Here is a 21,037-nt window from a genome sequence, read left to right as displayed (position 1 = left end):
AATAAACTCCAATTTAAAAAGAAGAAAACTGTCTCATTATTTTGTGTGCACTAGGTATTAGATCATTTGCTGAGTATATAATTTAAAACTAAGCATGGCCTATAGATAATGCAAATGAGAAGGGAGACATGCAAATAGGCCCACCACTGTTCATTCCAGAAAGACATGCCAATGGGTCTGTGACTGTACCCTTCAGTAAACGCTATACATGGATGTGGGTGTGTCCACCGTGTGTTAAAATAATTTCTCCAATGAAACGCCACCACGTTCGAAGGCAAACACGGATGTGTCTGGGCTCTGCTTGCTCCGCGGTGCGCTGATGTGCGGGACTGTGGCAGTTCCACGACGACAAGTCTGCAGGGGTAGGCAGTGCTAGGAGTTAAGTTGCGTTTTGTCGAATAGTGGCTCGCATAAATACAATATTTACTATCGTTTCGTTTGTATTATAATTATACCGCAGGAGTAAGTAATTTGATACACCGGTTCGGAACTGTACATTCGGAGTCCTTACATCTACCCGGAAATATATATGGAACGTACATGAAATACTGTTCATTTTTTGTTTGCCGAAAATGGCTTTCGATTTACTGAAGTCATGAGATGACGGCCTCGACCGTCTAATTTTTCCGGGACACTTATCACTTACAAAGGAACTATCAGGGGAGTGTGAACTGCAAATATAGGTCAGTGGTATGAAATACTGTAATATGGAGTCTGGTCGACGGAAAGGTCTCAGTAGTGTCCTATCGTCGTTATCCTTGCTATGCGTCGTCCTGGACTTGCAACTCGACGGTAAGGTTTCATTACGTGTGATTTATTTTGTAACAATTAACGAACTGTCTGTGCTCAGTAATGAAACTGTAAGTTGTCATCCCGAAATCTCCCTACAAGTTCACGGTACCCGAAGGTCTCCATGAGAATATTTGAGCATCGGTACCTACCTCGACGCCCATAGTTGCATCATGTCCTGTTCTAGCCTGGCAGAGGTGCTGCTACGGGTTGTCACTCGTCAATTTAATGTCAAGTGGTCAGTTCTACAATAAAAGATGTGTAGTGCTGGTACAGTAATAGCAGCTATCGTCTGTTGCAGTGTTGAAACAGCTGGCGTACATGCATTGTTTTTGTTGTTGCCAGTTTGTTAGCGTCATTATTCATGTCACCTTATGAACATAGAGTGAGACTATCAAAAAGTGACTGTGAACCTTAACAGGAGGGTGACCTTTTTATCTTACGAAAAAGTTCAAGAATGTCAAGTGCAATGTCAATTTCAAGTGCGTGGTAATTTATTTTTAACGATATATCGCCAAGTCCTGTGCTGAAACGCCCTTTCACTCGCTGATTGCTTATTGCTATTTGGTTAGGCCTACTTGCCAGGGAATTCCAGTGCAACATTATACTGATAGACGTTATTTATAACTCAAACCATGTTGAACCTGAGTTGAAAATATCATGCCAAGTCAGTGCCTCTTCTAACTTTCTGATGACAGGGCCTGTTTGACTCCTGGTAGCCTACAGACAGCATTTGAATGGACATCAATGCCCTATGTGCCATACCATTATCTCTTTTGATGAGCAATATTGCAACTCCCCATTCCTTTTGTATTGCGAGCACAATAGATGTCCGTGTAAGTAATATGATCTCCATGTGCTCAGTGTACAATAAAATGAACAGACTGATTTGTTTTCTTTCAGGTGTGTTGGGAGCCACCCCGGTGGAAATCGAGCACCATCTTGAAATGGGCCGTAAGCTGCTGGCAGCTGGGCAGTTGGCAGAGGCCCTGTCCCATTACCACTCCGCTGTTGGTAGGCATTATGTTTTGCTTGAACACTAGATAGTAAACAAAACACTTATCTAGTAAACACTAGATACAGTACACAACCAATCAACACACGCACACAACAGCAGCACTTCACAGAGAGGTTCTGATTTAAAATCTCGAAAGTAAAAATGTTGTTTTTCTGCTATGTTCCATTATCTCTATGTGCGAATATTTTGCAAATAATTAATCTCTACAACTTAACATGGCTTTTCCATTATTTTGTACAACACTACCAAACAATCATCCATATTTATCATAGATTTGTGTCAGAATTTGAGTTCACTGTGTACTGCACATGAGGCAGGCCATTTTACTGAATGTCCTTGTGTTTTTCCCATAACAGAAGGAGACTCTAAGAACTACCTGACGTATTACAAGCGGGCAGCTGTTTTCCTGGCCATGGGGAAGTCCAAGTCTGCTTTACCAGACCTGACCAGGGCCATACAGCTCAAACCGGACTTTCTGGCTGTGAGTACTGCATCATTTCTTTGGTCCTTTTTTACATACTTTGAGGTCTGCTGCCTGATGAAGGCTTCTAGCCGAAACACGTCAAAGTGTTTTAGTCATGCGTTGCACATAAAATGAAGGAATTTTAAATGTACTGAAGCTGAGTGCCTTGGTGTCTTTCTTTGAAAACTTTCAATACTTTCACTAACACCTGGCGATCTTGTTACACTTGTTGCACTCTAATTGGTAAATTTAGAATGCTGTTTATGGGCTTGCGCGTTGCGTCAAAACAATATCTATTTTCCAACTGGTTTGATACCTTTTGAACTTTTTACTAAGATTCTAAAGTTGGTTGATATAGACCTGCAGTCATATTGTACCTAACACTTCAGAATGGAAGTATATGTAGAGTAACAGGATGTTTGTAACCACGGTTCACTGAAAAACAAGAGGCGAGGCATGGTTTCTGTGATCAGCTGATCAGGGGAATGGAAGGCCATTCATCAATGATGAATAAGTTTGGGGTACTTTGGCACAGTGCGCTAATACGTTCCCATAGGGCTGGGCAATATGACGATATATATCATTATCGTGATATAAAAGTGTATATCGTGACCTTTCTCCTATATCGTTTATATCGTGATGGTAATGTTATAAATTTTATACAATTGAATATCATTTAATTGCATTTCATTGTGTCACAATACGAACTACAGGTTCATGTAACTGTAAAAATAAGAATAAAAAGGTCAATTTTAAAGAAAGGTTGTTTTGCGACATGAAAAAATAAGCAAATAAAGAGAATAACTGAAAACGTATGTAATTGTGCTATATCGGGATATATATCGTTATCATGATATAAAGTAGTAATCCATATCGTGATATAGTTTTTTAATCCATATCGCCCAGCCCTACGTTCCCATCACACACAGGCATCACTGAGTCATTTCATCCTTCACCACCTCTCTCTCTCTTTCACTTCTTTTCTGTCACATCTTCACTTTCTTAGACAGCAAAGGCAAACAAAGAATGAATTTCACAAAAGGAAATCTAGCCTATTCATGTTTCTGCCACAAGTCATGTTGCATTACGGTTCTCAGGGTCAGGCAAGTGCATTGTGCCTCTGCTTTTGTCGTCATAAGGAATATATATTTAACTTCCTTATTGTTTACTTCTTGCAGTTTGAACTCTTGTGTTCAGCTGTGTACTGTTATTATGTTGAGCCCACTCTTCTGTCCATTATGTAAATATCTTTATCAGTTTTATCATCACAACATACTGTTGTTTTTACTATCAGCAAGAACAGGTGCTTGCACACTGAGAGAACAGCACAATAAATTCAATCCTAGACCCATTGTAATCACAGAGTGTTATCTGTCTAACTTTTGTTAGTGTGTCACTTTCGTTTCCACGTACTTCTCCACCCTTTGCTCCTCCCACACCACACTCACACACACACACAAAGCACACACACCTTTTGTGACTCTTTGTTTTTTTTCTCATCTCTTCCTTGTGTGGATGTGGTGTGTGGTCTATTTCCAGGCTCGGCTCCAGAGAGGGAACATTCTTCTGAAGCAGGGCAGTGCCCTAGAGGCCAGACAGGACTTTGAGGCGGTGGTAAGACTGATATATACTATTCCCTTGGCATCCCATCCCCTTCTACATCTCTCCTCACACATCCATCCCATCACGAGATATAAGATGAGGTCCAAGAATTGTACACATAGTTTTGTTGTTGTTTTTTGTGTCCTGAAACAAGTTGGAAGTGAGAAGATTTTTGGTCAGATGCCTAGACATTGAAGTAGCATTGCCTTTGACAACTATGTACAGTATGTTTTCAGTTTAGTCTATTTATTTTTTGGCAAGACTTTTCTGCATAGTAGACGAGTGCCCTACAGTTGCTGCCACAGTAGGGCCTACTCTATTTTTTTTAGATAATTTTTCTCTTCTACTGATGACGTGCATTATGCCTTTTATTTGACAACCAAAGGCAAACAGATGTGTGAAAGAGTAGGCTTGTGGAGAACTGTAAAGAAGGGCTTGACATTGGCACCTGCCAACCAGTCAAAAAGGGGTCAAACTTGGCCATGACTAGTAACAATTTGAGTCTCACTGGCCACTCTGGCGGGTACCTTATTCTTGGCTATGACACATCTCAGTATGTTATCTCTTATGTTATACAGTATTTAGATTCAAGAAAGGTCATTCAGATTCTATTTGTCTGATATACTGTAGGTAGTTTCATTTAACACACTATGTTCAAGACATTGTCTTGTTTTTTCACATCATTTTCTGAGCTTTGATTTAGCATCGTAAAGAAAATGTGTCTTAAAAATGCTGGCAGCAAAACTATGGCTAGTAGCGAAATGTGGCGGAATGGCTAGTGTCTCTGGATAACCACTGTGACCGATGAGCAAAAACTTGAAAAATGTCAAGCCCTGATCTATACCTAATCTACACATCCATTTGAAAGGTTCCAAATGCATTCTGATGTTTACCTCTGTCTGTCTGTCTGTCTGTCTGTCTGTCTCCCTCTCTTGTTCTCTCTCTCTCCCTCTCTTGTTCTCTCTCTCTCTCTCTCTCTCTCTCAGCTGCAGCGCTCCCCAGACCAGGCAGAGGCGCGTGAACAGCTGTTCAGGGCTGAGGAGCTGGAGGAGCTGCAGGATGAGGCGCATGCTGCACACACCAGCGGAGACTACGTCAGGACTGTCCAAATCCTGGAGCGGGTCATAGAGGTAGACAATCAGTGACTTCATATCATATATCATTGTACACTTCACAAAACTGCCGGAAAGTGCGGAATCTTCCTTCAGAAAGTAAAATCATGCACCTGACACTACACCTAGCCATTTGCTATTATCACTTGGCAACGTGTTGTTCACAGGGAACAGGGCAACTTAATTAAATTAAGTTAATTTGGAATTAAATGTCAGGCACAGTCAGGCGTACTGAAAGGATGATTACAGCTGCTTTTAGGACTACAGCATGAAATGGCACTGTATTTACCCTTCATTTGAATTGCTGAGCTAATTGTTAACTTTCCCTGCGTTACGCATGGCAGATTTCGCCGTGGGATCCCGAGTCCCGTGAGCTCCGCGCGGACTGCTACATCCGCCTGGGAGACTCTCGGAAGGCCATCCAGGACCTGACGCCGGCGGCCAGGCTGCGGACAGACAACCGAGCGGCCTTCCTGAAGCTCAGCAGGCTGCACTATCAACTAGGCGAACACCAGGACTCCCTCAGGTAAACAATAGCCACCTTGCATATAATAAGTAATTATAAGTTACCCAAGTGGTGACATATTTACTTGCTTCGGACCTATGAATTAGTTTTTGCTAGTACACACTAAAAAGTGAAGAAATAACTTTAAGAAGGTTACAGTACCAATCGTATAGCCTTGCCCTTAAATTTCACACAAGGCGATCCCAGTCCAAAGGGTTTTCTGTCATTGTCCCTTAATGGTGGAATAAGCTACCAGTTGCTACAAGAGCAGGGCCATCCCTCTCAACCTTAAAGAAGCTTGTGAAGACTTGTCTCTTCCGAAAGAGCTTCCTGGCATAACAAAACTAACTCATCTCTAATCCTGGGCACTAAAATTGAACTACATTTAAAAGCTCCTCTACTATTTATATTTATATCAAGTCAAGTCAAGTCAAGTCAAGTTTATTGTCAATTTCTTTACATGCACTGGTCATACAAAGAATTTGAAATTGCGTTTCTTGCTCTCCCATGCAGACATAGACTAATCTAGGTAAGGACATAGACAGTATAGACATAGACAGTACTCATACATGGACATAGACAGTATGGACGTAGACATTGCTCATACAGACATTTAAAGTGCAAGACTGGACAACAGAAGACTTGTAGAGAACATACATTAAGAGGAGGTATTTTGTTGTTCTTTTTTCTAAAAGCTTTTTTCTTTATAGCGTTCTGACATAGTAATAGTAGCATTTGAAGAAAATAAATAATTAAAAAAGGTTTTTATTAAATACACCAGCAGCAGTATGTGTGTGTGTGTGTGTGTTTGTATGTGTTTTGTGTGTGTGTGTGTTGTGTGTGTATGTGTGTGTGTGTGTGTGTGTGTGTGTGTGTGTGTGTGTGTGTGTGTGTGTTTAGTGCAGGTAGAAAGTGCGGTGTGCGTCTGTGCAGGGCTCCAGACTAACTTTTTGCACTGGTTGCACTGGTGCGCCTAAAATTTTTTTTTAGGTGCACCAGCACAAAATTTAGGTGCACCCAAATGTTTTCACCACCCCATACACACACGCACCTCAGCTTTAAAAAATAATTATTAAAAATAATAACAATAGCAACAATAATAATAATAATAATAATTATTATTATTATTATTATTATTATTATTATTATTATTATTATTATTATTATTATTATTGTTGCTATATTATTTTAAAAGACCTGGAGCCTTTCATGTGCTATAGGTTAGTCTTCCAAATGTGCTCCTTATAAAAGACATGACAGTAGGCTACTGGCTACCTAACTAACACATCTTGGCTACAAGCAGTTTGGCTGGTAGAAAAGACCAAATTAGTAGCCTTTTAGTCAGTATGTGTTTGACTAGTAAGATCAACATACCAGCCTTTTCTGCAATAAGGCTACGCACACGGCACAAGGACAGAGGTAGGCTACAATATGAAGATAGATAGATGGATGGATGGATGGATAGATTTTTTTAACAAACACTGCTAAAAATGTAATGATTTTTAAAATCATTAGACACAAATAGCCTAGCCTATGTTTACAGTGGAATCTGAGGTGAATTGGGTTGTGTCTATTTCCCTGTTTTTGAGCGCTCTCCCTCTACATAATGATTGTGGTATCTTAGCAAGCGCTACAAACAGACACGACAGCACTAGTGCGCTCGCTCGCTCACTCTCTTGCGCTCTCTCTCCCTCCCTCTATCTCGTGCTGTCTCGAGGTGCATGAACGATGCCTTGCCGACTGATAGGCAGTATGTAGCCTGCGCTAGTCGCTATCAAAAAACTCTCACAGAAGTCCCGACAGACTAGCGCGTCACCTGTTGTTTGGCCAGCTCTGCACGCGGCTGAAACGGGCAACTATCCGCACCCATCTGCGTTTTTGTGTGGCAATGTTTAATATCCGCTCAAGCCATTTAGTTTTTCCCCGTGCTTGTGACTCTCTCGTGTTTAAAATGTCCTCAAGTCATTTTACCGTGATAACTCTCTCGTCCGTTGCAAAACTCGCTGGCACATGTGAACTCGGATAGTTGAGCAAAGTCGAACATTCTATTCTGAAACGTCGGGCTGCCTGTGAACGAGGAAGGGGGAGAAAGCTACCGGTAGTTCAGCGGAGTTGAAGGAATGACCGCATAGACACGCTTTATTGTGTGATGATGGGCCACTACTGTAGAATGACTATTAATTTTATGTCCATTAAAACGGTTGTTTGTTCATTGATTTTGTTCTACTGATGGCTGGTCGCACCGGTGCGCCTAAAAATATTTTTTAGGCGCACCATTGAAAAAAATGGGCGCATATGCGACCAAATTGGTCGCACTCTGGAGCCCTGCTGTGTGTGTGCACCTGTGTGTGTGTGTGTGTGTGTATGTGTGTGAGTATGAGTTGTGTGTCAGTGTGTGTATGTTTGGGTTTAGTGCAGAAAGTGCAGTGTGTCTTGTATGTGTCTGTGTGTGTGTGTGTGTGTGTGTATGTGTGTGTGTGTGTGTGTGTGTGTGTGTGTGTATGTTTTGAGTTAGTGCAGGTTGAAAAGTTCAGTCACAGATGTAGTAGTGCAGGTGGAATGTTCAGTCGCAGATATGGTGGTGGGGATGAGGGGGGGGAGCGTTGTCAGTGGCCTGGCTGGCTAGAGGCTGACAGTGAAGGGAGAGTGGGTTGAGTGTTCAGTATCTTGATTGCTTGATGCATCGTGCTGCTTGCAAGCCTGGTGGTACGGGAACGGAGGCGCCTGTACCTCTTTCCAGAGGGCAGGAGGCTGAACAGTTTGTGTGCAGGGTGGCTTGTGTCTTTGATGATCATCAGTGCTTTTTCGGGTGAGGCGGTGCGTGTAAAATGTCCTGCAGGGAGGGGAGTGGTACTCCAATGATCTTCTTCGCTGTGTTCACAACACGCTGGAGTGTCTTCCTGTTTTTCTCCGTGCAGCTTCCTCCCCACACTGTGATGCAGCTGGACACGACGCTCTCTATCGTTCCTCTGTAGAATGTTGTCATGATGGAGGGTGTAGCACTTGCCTTCTTTAGTTTGCGCAAGAAGTAGAGACGCTGATGGGCCTTCTTCGCCAGTGATGTAGTGTTGGGTGGTCCAAGAGAGGTCGTCGCTGATGTGCACTCCAAGGAACTTGGTGCTGCTCACTCTCTCCACAGCATCACCGTCGATGGTCAGTGGTGGCAGTTGTTTTTGGACCCCTGGAAAGTTGACAACAATCTCCTTGGTCTTGTTGACATTCAGCAGGAGGTTGTTGTCCTTGCACCATCTGGCCAGCAGGTCTACTTCTTCTCTGTAGTGGGTCTCATCGCCCTTAGTGATGAGGCCCACCAGTGTTGTATCATCCGCAAACTTCACTAGATGGTTAGTGCTGTGGGTCGTTGTGCAGTCATGTGTCAGCAGCGTGAACAGCAGGGGGCTGAGAACACAACCTTGCGGAGCCCCCGTGCTCAGGGTCAGGGTGCTTGAGGTGTTATTCCCTACCCGTACTGCTTGTGGTCTCTGCATCAGGAAGTCCAGCAGCCAGTTGCAGAGGGAGGTGCTGAAACCTAGTTTGTCCAGTTTTTCTGCTGAGTTGTTGTGGTAATTATGGTATTGAATGCTGAGCTGAAGTCAATGAACAGCATTCTCACATATGAGTCTTTATTGTCCAAGTGGGTGAGGCTGGATGGAGGGCAGAGCAGATTGCATCCTCCGTGGATCGCTTGGCTCGGTATGCGAACTGGTAGGGGTCCAGGTGGGGGGTAGGGTGGCTTTGATGTGTGACAGGACTAGCCGTTCGAAGCACTTCATGATTATGGGCGTCAGTGCTACAGGACGGTAGTCATTGAAGCATGATGGTGATGATTTCTTCGGCACGGGTATGATGGTAGCAGCTTTGAAAAGTGAGGGGATGACTGCTTGCTCCAGAGAGATGTTAAAGATGTCTGTGAAGACATCCTTCAGCTCTTCTGCACAATCCTTCAACACTCGGCCAGGTATGTTGTCTGGGCCAGCTGCTTTGCGTGGGTTGATGGTGGCCAGTGTCCTCTTCACACTGGCAGAGGACAGGTACAGGGGTTGATCATGGGGGGGAGGGGGAGTTTTCTGTGGATGAGTGTCATTTTGTGCTTCAAAACGGGCAAAGAAACTGTTCAGGTCGTTTAGCAGAGAGGTGTTGTTGTCACAGCTTCGTGGTGCGGGCTTATATTATTGCTCTCTATCTGTTCTTCATTTTATACTATAGCTGTACTCTTTATTGACCCCACACTGTACTTGCTTGGATGTCCTCTTTCCAAGTCGCTTTAGTTAAAAGCGTCTGCATTGAACGTTGTCTGTAAAAAAAAGGATGAAATGACAAAAACACTTTCCCCTTGCCTGTCCCTCTTTTCCCCTGTGTCTACAGTCAGGTGCGGGAGTGTCTGAAGTTGGATCAGGACGATAAGGAGTGTTTCACCCACTACAAACAGGTGAAGAAGCTGAGTAAACAGATGGACTCAGCTGAGGACCTCATCCAAGAGCACAGGTGCGGCACACACACACACACGGGCGCCTGTCTCTCAGTCTCTCACCTGCCACAATGAGTGCATTCCAATGTGCGACCTTGCTTCCTCCACTTGTGCTTGTGGCCTCGCCCCGCCTCCTGGCCCCTCCTCCGTGGAGAAAACAATTAAGTTTCCCAGCTGTCAGCCTAGCCACAACAACTTTTGGGGGACTATTCTTCATTCACCATCCTGTTTGCAAATGAGAAAATGACTTTACAATTGAGCTTTTGAGAGATATTGAAATGTTATGCTGTTGTCAGTGATGTCATCACAACGTATCACTTCCTGGTATAAGGCCACAAGCCCAAGTGGAGGACGCAAGGTCGCATATTGGAATGCACACAATGACTTCAACTGCTTGACTTCATCCCTCAGCTGCTGTATCTCTTTGTTTATGTCTGAAATGTATGGGTCAGTGATGTTTCAGCAGTAGCACAGGCTTGGGCGGCGCAAAGACAGTCAGTGCTACTATTATATGTTTTTGTTCTCGTTTGTTTTTAGTGGACTATCTAAGAAGTATATTCATTGCAGCATAGCAATCACCAATTACTAATTCATTTATGGGCATCAGATGTCATTGCGCCACCTTACGTCTGAGCCAAAAAAAACCCGTCTTTGACCTGTATGTGCACGTGTAGTGTGAGTGTCGCTTGAGGCGGCATCTTTGAACTTCTTGCAGTCTACTGTAGCCAAGCACTTCATACCTACTGCAGTGTAGACCTATCACCTGCATTTTATCAGCCAATTACCATAGCCATCGCAGACCAGACAAACTTGTTTATGGCAACTGACGCCGGCCATAGCAACAGAGTGGCGACCTTCTGATCCCATTAAGTTGTTATCGACAGATTTACAAGTGCACTTCAGCCGTACAAACCAAATTAGCTCTTTATAAATGACTAGGCCCATGTTTGAATGTATCTTTTACAAAGCATTTCTTTATTGTTCCACCTTGCACCACACTGCGTTTGGCCTTGCATGATATCCACTCTTAACTTGAATGAGAGTTTGGCTACTACAGTTTATTTAGTTAATAAACCACCAAACTTGGCAAACCCCATTGATTTCCAATTATGTTCTATCGCACTAACATCCTGCAACCCCTCAGGTTTCAGGAGGCCATTGACAAGTATGAGTCGGCCATGAGGACTGAACCCAACGTTCCCTACTACACCAGCAAAGCCAAGGAGAGGATCTGCCACTGCTTGGTCCAGGTATGTGAACCTAGAGCGAATACACCATAGTGTTGTAGTACTCAAGACCTTGGTGAAACTCTTGAAACCGGTCTTAAGACCATTTTTTCGTGGTCTTGGTCTGGACTTACTTCGATCTTTGTCTTTTCTTGGTCTGGACTTACTTTGATCTTGGTCTTGTCTTGGTCTCTGACATGGCAGTCTTCAAAGGATTTGTGCACAAATCAATCCACTCATACAAGTGACATTCGGTTACAGCTAAGACAGCCCAAACAATGTCAACTTTTCATGACCACAAAACGTTGATGACATTGACATAATGTTCATAATTTGTCCATAACTGATAATGTTCATGACTTGTCCATGACATTGTTATGACACTTGTCATATCATACATATGATGTCGCTGTCAAGTAAAGTGTTAAGTGTACCATTAATTCTACAGGTTGTTGTTTCAGTGTGGAGATGTTTACGTACTTTCGCTATCATTTATACGCTCTTTATCCTGCACCTGACCTAAATAAAGTGGGGCGTGTGCATGCGTGTACTCACCTACGCCAAACACACATCCTTATCTCGCCACACCCAATGGCAGCCCAGGAAGAAGTTGAACGAGCAAATAATTTATTTCCATTACGTCAAATAAGTATGGAGTAAAAGCTAATGTCACCTGTGGACAGGCAGACCTTTTGTTCACGTACCTCCCTAGATTGGACCCGACTTCCTGTAACGCTGCTGCACCGAATAGGCCTTTATCATGTGACGTCAGACACATTCGATTGAATGCATTTGAAGCAGGCATTCGTCGCATCAACTCCTCTACGGCCCCTGTTATAAATGAGCTGTTCTCTGTATGAACACAGTAGCCATGTATACCTGTTTTGCTTCAAAACAGAACTTGTTGGACATCATTGTGACATTGAGGCTTATTTCGAGACAATATCAGCCTGGCCAAATTGACAAATATACAGTGAAAATGAAGTGTTTCCAACATCTCGAAGGAGCTTGCCTGAGGTAAAAATGCACTAGTTCTGCAAATGGCGCATCACCTCAGGGGGAAGTACGGTTCGATTGTAGCTTTCCCCTGTAGCATACAGAGGCAGACGTGGATTAACTCTGCCCACTTCCCATCAGTGAATTATATTTGCTGCTGCTGCTTTGGGCATCTGCTATAAATATCTAAGATAACAGAGCTCAACAGACCCTGGAGAGTATTCCAAGGTCATGGTTAAGGGATGAACCTGGGATAAGGTCAACGGTAGTAAATCTGAGTGGTAAATCTGCTAATAGGAAGCCTGCGAGTGTTGCTTAGTTAAGAAAATGAGGACTCCAGGCTCTTTTATTAAAGGTTAACTTAAGTACTGAACCAACTTATTTGAATAACCCTCCTAGTATTCCAATAACTGGTTCAGCACAATTTCATCAGTAGTCAGTCAGCAAGACTGGCGCATGTTATTGTTGTTCTACCTATTTCAGCCTAATTTGGCCTTTGACCCCACTGACGTATGTTCTTCATTCCTCTTGCCATGTTGCAGATTAAGTCGTCTGAGGATGCAGTAGACGCCTGTACAGAGGCCCATCAACTGGATCCACAGAATCTCCACATTCTCAAAGACAGAGCCGAGGCCTACATCCAGCTCCAGGATTATGAGAAAGGTATCAAACTATGACTTAACATAGGTGGTGCATTTTGAGTTCTGGTTATTCTTTTTGTTACTTGGCAAGTATTATGTGACAAAAATGTGGCCTTGCAGTCAAAAGTATTGGACATGGGTTGTTTCAGAGTTATTTCATTGCAAATTAAAATGGTTTTATAGGGATATTTGGAAACATTACAATCAGTCAATAAGACGGTTATTAACTTCATGTATTCCAAGGCCAATGAACATTCCCTCGGTAGCCCCAGTTGTCTGCAAGGGAGTAATCAGAGCCGCAAGTTGGCTAGTGCCGGGTCTGCTCTCAGGCTATGAAGGTTCAAAGCTAAAGTCTCATATGAGAATCAACCAAAAGTTGCATCGTATTGCTTCAACCCCTTTGCGCAGAGCCTCTGTTTTAACCTTATTGTCACCAAAATTGTGATGACCAAGTCTTCATCGGTTACTGAAGCCTCTCTGCATTGTCATTGCAATGATGTTATTATGATGTCGTTGAGCGTTTTCAGCAAAGAGTGAATAGGCCTGTCGATGGGCCCATCTGCTGTAAAAGGCCGTGGCCTCTATGTGCAGCCCAAGCTGAGCTCTCCTCTCTCCTGCATGCTCCAGCTGTGGAGGACTACCAGGAGGCTCGGGAGTTCGACCAGGAGAACCAGGAGATCCGCGAGGGTCTGGAGAGAGCACAGAAGCTGCTGAAGCAGTCACGCAAGAGGGACTACTACAAGATCCTGGGTGTCGGCAGGTGAGGCTGGTTTGCTGTTTTTATTTTTTAAATGCACTTTTCTACTGTTTTCTTTTGGGTGACACTTTCTATGGGACTTGTAACATTAATTAGGTAGCGTTTGACAAAGTGCAGCAGGTAACATTATGTAGTTGCACTGTACATTATATGTACAGTCTTAGTAGATATTATTGTGTGTTATTACATTACATTACACTTTTATCCAAAGCGACATAGTGTGTTGTAACCAAGGTGTTGGTTAAAGTGAAAGTTAAAGTGAAGTGAAAGCCCAACTGGGAAACTCCAACTCCCATTGTCATTGTGACACAGCACTCCACAGCACACAAGTGTTCACTGCACACTGCACACAACGAAATTGCATTTATGCTTCACCCGTGCAAGGGGGCAGCCCCCAATGGCGCCCCAAGGGAGCAGTGCAGCGGGACTGTACCATGCTCAGGGTACCTCAGTCATGGAGGAGGATGGGGGAGAGCACTGGCAGGGTTCGTACGGTCATGAAAAACCTGGAAAAGTTTTGGAATTTTAAAATTCAAATTTCCAGGCCTGGAAAAGTTATGGAAAACGATTTTTTGATCAAAAGTTTTGGAAAAGTCATGGAAATCCATCTAGTGTTTCATCATATGAACTTGATGCTGCGGCGTAATAAAATGTTTTGTCCACGAGTTGTCGTGGAAAAGTTGTCTAGCGTCTGCATACATGCGTAACCACGTGTTGCCAGATTAGTGGTTTTCAAATAAGGCAGGTTGTACTGGCTCCAGGCGGTTTTCAAACGTTTTTGGTGCTAGTAGAAGTCGGTCACATCTGGCAACCCTAACGGTAGGGACACATACACGCGAATTTGCGAACTTTGCCATTCATTCCTATGAGACAGGCGAAGGCAAGCGATGGCGAGGCGAAGGCAAGCGATGGCAAGCGAACAGGAGCGAAGCGAAGCGAAATTATTAAAGAAAGTTTAATGTTATGCAAATGAGGAGCGAATTCGCCTGCCACGGCCCAATCAAATCAACAATATACTGTTCCATTCCATTTGATTCGCCGCGACGACCTGATGACGGTTGAATTTCGCCTCTCATCGCTTCGCCTTGCTTCGCCTCCTATGTGTCCCTACCGTAAGCCTCGTAACGCGCAAGCTAGATGTAGTGTGCGAAGCGTGGTGAGACGTGATCATAGTTCTTCTAACAGATATTCTAGGAGGCATTATTATGTCTAATAACGATGTTACAGCATGCCGGGGAGTGTAACTTCAACAACGCGTGGCTTTCTAAAAAAATATTACCAACAATGGCGGACAAGGAAAGGACGAAAGTTTTGATGTGTCCGGTATGCGAAGCGGCACTTGTTATCCACCTGAAGGGCAAGATACATCAGTGCTTCCTCAGCTACTAACAGGTTAGCAAAGCGTGTAAAATATTTAGCGGTTCCACAAAAACGTAGCCAATGCCAAAAGAAACACAACCATAATATCCGTTTAGTGCGCTAATTTGCCAGATAGAGCTCCAAGTGAACATTTTATGCTTTCGGTAAGTCCCGACATAATGATATCAGAAGCAAAGGTGCACCTGCTGCGAGTGAATCTGTAGAACTATGTGCAGCTGACCGCGAGCCAAACAATTGCCAATGTCGGCATGACGCGACCGTTTTGAAATATAAGCACAGCGCGACAAAAGAGGATGGATTGGAAAGTTATCTGTGGCTCTGTTTCAAATCAGTCAGATCGTTGCAACACAAAATGAGCCTCGTCTCATTGACTGAGTGGTGGGCGACACACGGCCACGAGCAGTGCACTCTTTTTTCCACTTTGTTTGGCTCCATCAGCGACCACAACAAATGACAAAACATGAGTAGTCTTAAAGGAGCTTTGGACTGTTGTGCTTAGGCAGGTGTAGACTCAATGTTTTCTAAATTACTTTGACAGGATGAGCATCTACCTCCTTAGAGGACATGTTGATTTACATACAAATTTGTCTTCATGATTTCACAACCTAATTACCTATAGTAGGCTTATTAATTTTCATTTCTGACTCAAGGCCTACACCAGACAAGTGAATAATTACTATCATACTGTATGTTGTATTATATTAATTACATTATTCACTGTTGTATTAATACAATTAATAGGCCTACAATAAGCCATTGGGGGCTGCCCCCTTGCACCGGCGAGGCATAAATGCAATTTCGTTGTGTGCAGTGTGCTGTGGAGTGCTGTGTCACAAGGACAATGGGAGTTGGAGTTTCCCAGTTGGGCTTTCACTTTCACAATAGTGAATAATATAATTTATATAATACAACATATAGTATAATGGCAGCATATAGCCTGTAGTGAAACATAGCCTAAAGTGTATATTTACACATTCATATAGGCTATGTAATATATACTATAATAGGCTATGCTCCAACCCCCGCGCGCCTGCGATTGGTCATTTTTTTTGGTCCTGGAAATTCAGTAAAAGGTCTTGGAAAAGTTATGGAAAAAAACTGGTGAAAAAGTGTATGAACCCTGACTGGTTAATTACTCCCCCCACCAACCTGGCGGGTCAGGAGTCGAACCAACAACCTTTGGACTACAAGTCTGACGCCCTAACCGCTTACCCATGACTGCCACAAAGTACCTGGAGCAATGTAGGGTTAGGTGCCTTAGTCAAGGGCACTTCTGTCAAGGACTAAGGCAGGGAGTGAAAAGGTGGATTTCGAACCTGCAACCCTCTGATCCCAAGCCCATCTCCTTAACCATTAGGCCATGGATACACTAAAAAAATGATTGGGCAGAGGGCCCCAGACATTTGTGAAAATTTTAAGTGGGCCCCAAGGTGGTTCATGTTTGGCAACCCCTGCGATACTCGTCTCATACCGTATTTTGTTTTTTAAATCACAGAAATGCCAACAAACAGGAAATAACAAAAGCATACCGAAAGCTGGCACAACAGTGGCATCCAGACAACTTCCAATCAGAGGCAGACAAGAAGGAAGCCGAGAAGAAGTTCATTGACATCGCCTCGGCAAAAGAGGTCCTGACGGACCCAGGTAAGCATGGCTGAATGTGACTCAATACTCTGTAAAATGCTTCTGGGTGCCCTGCGACATAATTAAAATTGCAATAGAAATGCAACGTGTTAAACAGCTAGCTTTGTCCACAGTGGGCTTGCCAATTAAGACTAGCTAGTGTGTACTCTTTGTGGGAAGTGAAGCAAGATAAGTCTCTGTTACAGCAGGATTATTCTTTGTCCTGTTTGTTTTTACTTTGCCCAAACCCAGATTACCTTTGATCTAGCAAAAGTGCTCCGCATTTTCACGAGGTGTCTCTTGTAAAATCTACGAGCCCTTGAAATTAAAAGCTTTTTTTCTAGCTTGGAGGGCCCATTTCTCTCTCCCCAAATCTCTTTTGTACAGTCGTACTCCAACTATAATACTACCATATTCTTGTTTTGTAACGTATGATGCGCTAGTATGGAAATGAAATGAATGAATGGATGAATGCAGTAATTCATTTGTATGCTCTCTCTCTCTCTCTCTCTCTCTCTCTCTCTCTCTCTCTCTCTCTCTCCAGAAATGCGTCAGAAGTTTGATGCGGGTGAGGATCCTCTGGACCCTGAGAGTGGGCAGGGAGGAGGTGGACAGGGAGGACACTGGCCCTTCGGCTTCAACCCCTTCGAGTCGGGCGGCGGAGGAGGAAACTTCCATTTCAAATTCACCTACAACTAGTACGAGGACAGATGGATTTATTATTTTTTGCGCCTTTTTTCAGAAATGACTGGGACAGACAACAATCCAAAACGAAAAACAAAAAACTTGTGAAAGGAACAAACTCAGAGGACAGACTGGAGTGTCGTAATTAGGAATGGATTTTTTTTTGCTCTTTTTTTGCAGGTGAAGGAAATTAAATTAACAGGGCTTCTGAGATTTTTAAAGAATAACATTCAGTGAGACAGTGGGCCTGTGTCACACTTTTTCTTGTCAAGATTGCGAGTGCTTGAACTGTACAGATTGAACTGAACTGACAGAAGCTGTCTATTCTGTCTGATGGTCTTCATCAGTGGATTAAGGCGAGAGATCGCGGAAGATGGATAGATGGATGGACGTATGTATAGAGACTTGACAACAAGAAAAGAGAGGATGAGAGTTTGCCAGCACAGCTATCTTTTATTCTGCATCCTCTTCTTCCTCTTCTTTGTCTTCGGGTCTTCAGTTTTTCATTCAAAATCAGTGTGCCATGTGTTTTTGTAGTAGACATGTATACGTGTATGACACATATACATCTAATGTATATGACATTTGTATACATGTCTATGTGTTCTACCCTTGGGGTGGGTCACCTCATTTGTCTTCCATGGGGGGTATTTTAAGTATGTGGTTTAAACGACTAACCTTCATCCGTTAATTCAAATTAGGTGGCAAACTTCCTGATATAAGAACCTTATGGCTTGGTTTTTACTAGGATGATAAAGCAACAAGAGTGCTTTATTAGGTTTACCGCTTACTGTGGGTTAACATTCCTATACCATAGATACAGAGCACTGGAGGTCATGTTCAGTCTTTTGGAATGCGTTCATACTGGGTGCCGGCCATCATTTTAGTACGGTTCCTATGTTTTACATTCTATCAGCAAAGGTGTGGCGTTATCGCCACCTACAGGCCGATATGGATATCGCCTTGACGCCAACTGAGGTACATTAAAACCTAGTTACCCCTGTACAAAGATGGCCGTGACCAAATTTACATATTTGTTCCAATAGACAGAATAGTCAACAAGACACTTGGTGTTCTGTATACATCCATACAAGTAACTAAAGCTGCTTTTCGGAATGGTCCCCAGGCTTATATCCCGTCTGTCTCTGTTTACTGCTATACCGTGTGCACTTTGCACACTCCACACAAGCACTCCCAGTAACATGCAGTAGGCATTGTGTTCTTGCGTTACTCCAAATGAACAGCACTTTTCTTTTTTAACGTCGCGCTGATCTTCTTCTCAGCTCATCTGGGCTTGTCTTTGAGGCATGCACCCCTCTGTGGGCCATGCACATCGTTCAAAGAGCCAGTTGGTGTCAAGATATTCCACAGCAGCAGAAATGTCTGAAATAATAACGGAAAATATCGAGTGATGTTTCCCGGACTAGCCTGTTTTGCTGCAGTAGAGCTGCAGTAAATTCACATTTCCCTCTGTGTTACGTCAGGCCGGTGTCTTATCTGGGAGGAAATAACTCTTGTTGCCAAACAAACGACCAATCAGTGAATGGGGGAGAGACAAGGAGGGGGGTGGGGGCGATGAGTCATTACCTACAAGCAGAATACATCACGTCACGACCAAATTTTTGCGTTCGGGACGTGTGTTTCAAACTCCAACAGAGTTCAGCCTTCCCTTCAGTGATGGTCTCTTAATTCGGTCATTCCAGACTGGGACGGATTATGGCTCCATCGGCCCCTGGGCCAGACAACAGGAAAGCCCCCCCTTCATGAGTGTTGATAGTTTACAAGAAGATTTAGGGTTTTAGGCTAGATGTTTGAGATGGGGGTTGAGAATGGAAATATAGAGGCTTGGGCTTCAGGTCTCTTTGGCTCTTGGGCCCCTGGACCTGGACCTGGTAGGCCCGTGCAGTAATCCACCATTGGTTCTAGACCACCTGTCCCAATGAAATTAGTTACAGGGTATAGGAAGACCAGGCTATTCGCAGACCACATTGATGAGCTAAGAGGCTTTGGAGAAGCAATTATGTGATCGAACATTGTAGTGTTTTGGGCTGTCTTCACATGTCAAGGTTCAAGGATGTCTAGAGGTGAACAATTATGTGTATGATGCCTGTTCATGCACGTCTGATGTAACGTCTCAATGTTTCTAAACAGTTACTGCACCAATGTTATGCTTTTTTGGGTTTCTTTGAATGTGTTTTTTATCAGTTGACACCTGGTCACATCTTTTTATCTTCTCTTTGTTTTTGTCCTTTCTTTTTAACGAAACCACTCCCCAGAACATAACTCGAAGGACATTGAACATATGACATTGAAACTGATTATGTTACTGGAATTGACCCGGACACTGTTACAAAAAATGTTGAAGGTGAGCTTTAATAGGCAACACAACATGACACTGACACTTCCATTCAGACAGAAAACTGTTTTGGTACATTTCTTTTGCCTGCCAATCCGACCATACCATCGTCTTTAAAAATTGGCAAGATTGTAATTTACTGTCAGTAACACTGTCAAGAAAGTCTAACTTTGATGGCAAGCTCATTTGGAGAGGTACAGTATCTGTAGTTCTTTTGACCCTCTCAGGAGATCACATTGAGACAGATGATGCTGTGTAGCCTGACTCCCGCCAGACCCTTGCGTATTTCCGTTCAGCTTCGTTAGCTCACACTAGTGTCTGGAAGACCTTCGAATTCGCCCTGCTCCCAAATGCGGAAAATCCAATCAGGATTGCAAGAGTTCCATAGATGTGACGTAGTCACAATTTAAACATAGCGGAGAAGGGGGGAAATAAATGAAACGTAATAGTTGTTTCGGCAGCATGGACTCACTCATCGACATGTGATTCTGTAATTTTAACTGTATTTTCGAAGCTGTGAGTTGTTAAAGTATCAGCTCATAAAAAAACACACCTTCAGAGAACTACTCCTATAGTGTAGCTCCAGATTAATCTTCGTGGAGCAAGGCGGAACCCATCCATCTGGAGAGAGTCAGGTTAGATGCTGTGATGTCCCAACAAATTTATCTTAACATTTGTGTAATTTTGATGTAAGGTACCATCTTATGTCTTTCACTTTATTTTCAACACTCCCTCTTTTTCTTTGTGTTGTTTTTTTTGTCTTCTGTTCTTGTTTTATCTTTGCCTTGGCCAAACTGAACCTGTTTGAAGATGTGCTGATTGTATTTAAAATGAACAGATGAAAAACAATGAAATTATTGTTGTGTTCTTCCAACTCATTTCCTCCATTGCCTTAGTGGTAGTTTCATCTGATTAGTCTACAGGTATCAGAAGGATTGTTACATTCTTTCTTCCAATGCTCAGACTATGCAATCGAATCTCATACTTTCGGAACTATGGAACAGTATCTCATATGTTATTATCTCGACAAAGGTCTTATATTAGGAAGTAGATATACTGTAACAGTATTTAGCAAAGCTGGCAGTCAGTAGGAATTCATTGTAGGCTTACGTCCTGATGTAAAACATTTTGAAGAGCTCTGCTCACAAGGAATTAAGACATTGAGCATGCTGTAGTTGCTGATTAGAAAGGTCTGGAAATATTCACTAGGCCTAATTTTCACCATAGTCAGTTACACTTCTTAACTGCAAGAAATGGGGTAACTATCATGGTAGCTAATCTATTGTGTTTACATTACATTACATGTTTATGTGTCTCTTTTAGGGAAACCTTTTTTATGCCAAATACATCAAGAGTAACCATGATTTCCATGCTACGAAAATAGAGCTCACATTTCATCCTCCTGCTTAAGCCTGAT

At 43.1% G+C, this 21,037-nt stretch overlaps 1 protein-coding gene across 2 annotated transcripts; it reads left to right on the top strand.

Annotated features, from left to right (window-relative positions):
* Positions 1-280: 280 nt before the first annotated feature.
* On the top strand, positions 281-20,474 carry dnajc3b (DnaJ (Hsp40) homolog, subfamily C, member 3b). Of its 2 annotated transcripts, none has more exons than XM_063187173.1 (12): positions 281-362; positions 1,693-1,803; positions 2,164-2,288; positions 3,810-3,884; positions 4,859-5,002; positions 5,329-5,510; positions 9,855-9,974; positions 11,102-11,207; positions 12,722-12,842; positions 13,448-13,580; positions 16,453-16,601; positions 17,125-20,474. In XM_063187173.1, exons 1-12 carry the CDS (start codon positions 320-322, stop codon positions 17,277-17,279), a joined length of 1,464 nt encoding a protein of 487 aa, XP_063043243.1. In that variant the 5' UTR covers positions 281-319; the 3' UTR covers positions 17,280-20,474. The 2 variants fall into 2 exon arrangements, with proteins under 2 accessions (XP_063043243.1, XP_063043242.1); XM_063187172.1 differs by having other exon boundaries at positions 286-792.
* The last annotated feature ends 563 nt before the right edge of the window (positions 20,475-21,037 follow it).

This window comes from Engraulis encrasicolus, chromosome 21 (genome assembly GCF_034702125.1).
Source record: "Engraulis encrasicolus isolate BLACKSEA-1 chromosome 21, IST_EnEncr_1.0, whole genome shotgun sequence".
NCBI classification, from domain to species: domain Eukaryota; kingdom Metazoa; phylum Chordata; class Actinopteri; order Clupeiformes; family Engraulidae; genus Engraulis; species Engraulis encrasicolus.
The sequence above is the reverse complement of the archived record's forward strand: the minus strand, read 5'-3'. Positions and strand labels throughout refer to the sequence as shown.

Coding starts and splice junctions, on each gene's coding strand:
- dnajc3b (XM_063187172.1), top strand. CDS start 693: ATGAAATACTGTAATATGGAGTCTGGTCGACGGAAAGGTCTCAGTAGT. Junction 3,885..4,858: donor GACAGGACTTTGAGGCGGTG/GTAAGACTGATA, acceptor TCTCTCTCTCAG/CTGCAGCGCTCCCCAGACCA. Junction 9,975..11,101: donor GACCTCATCCAAGAGCACAG/GTGCGGCACACA, acceptor GCAACCCCTCAG/GTTTCAGGAGGCCATTGACA.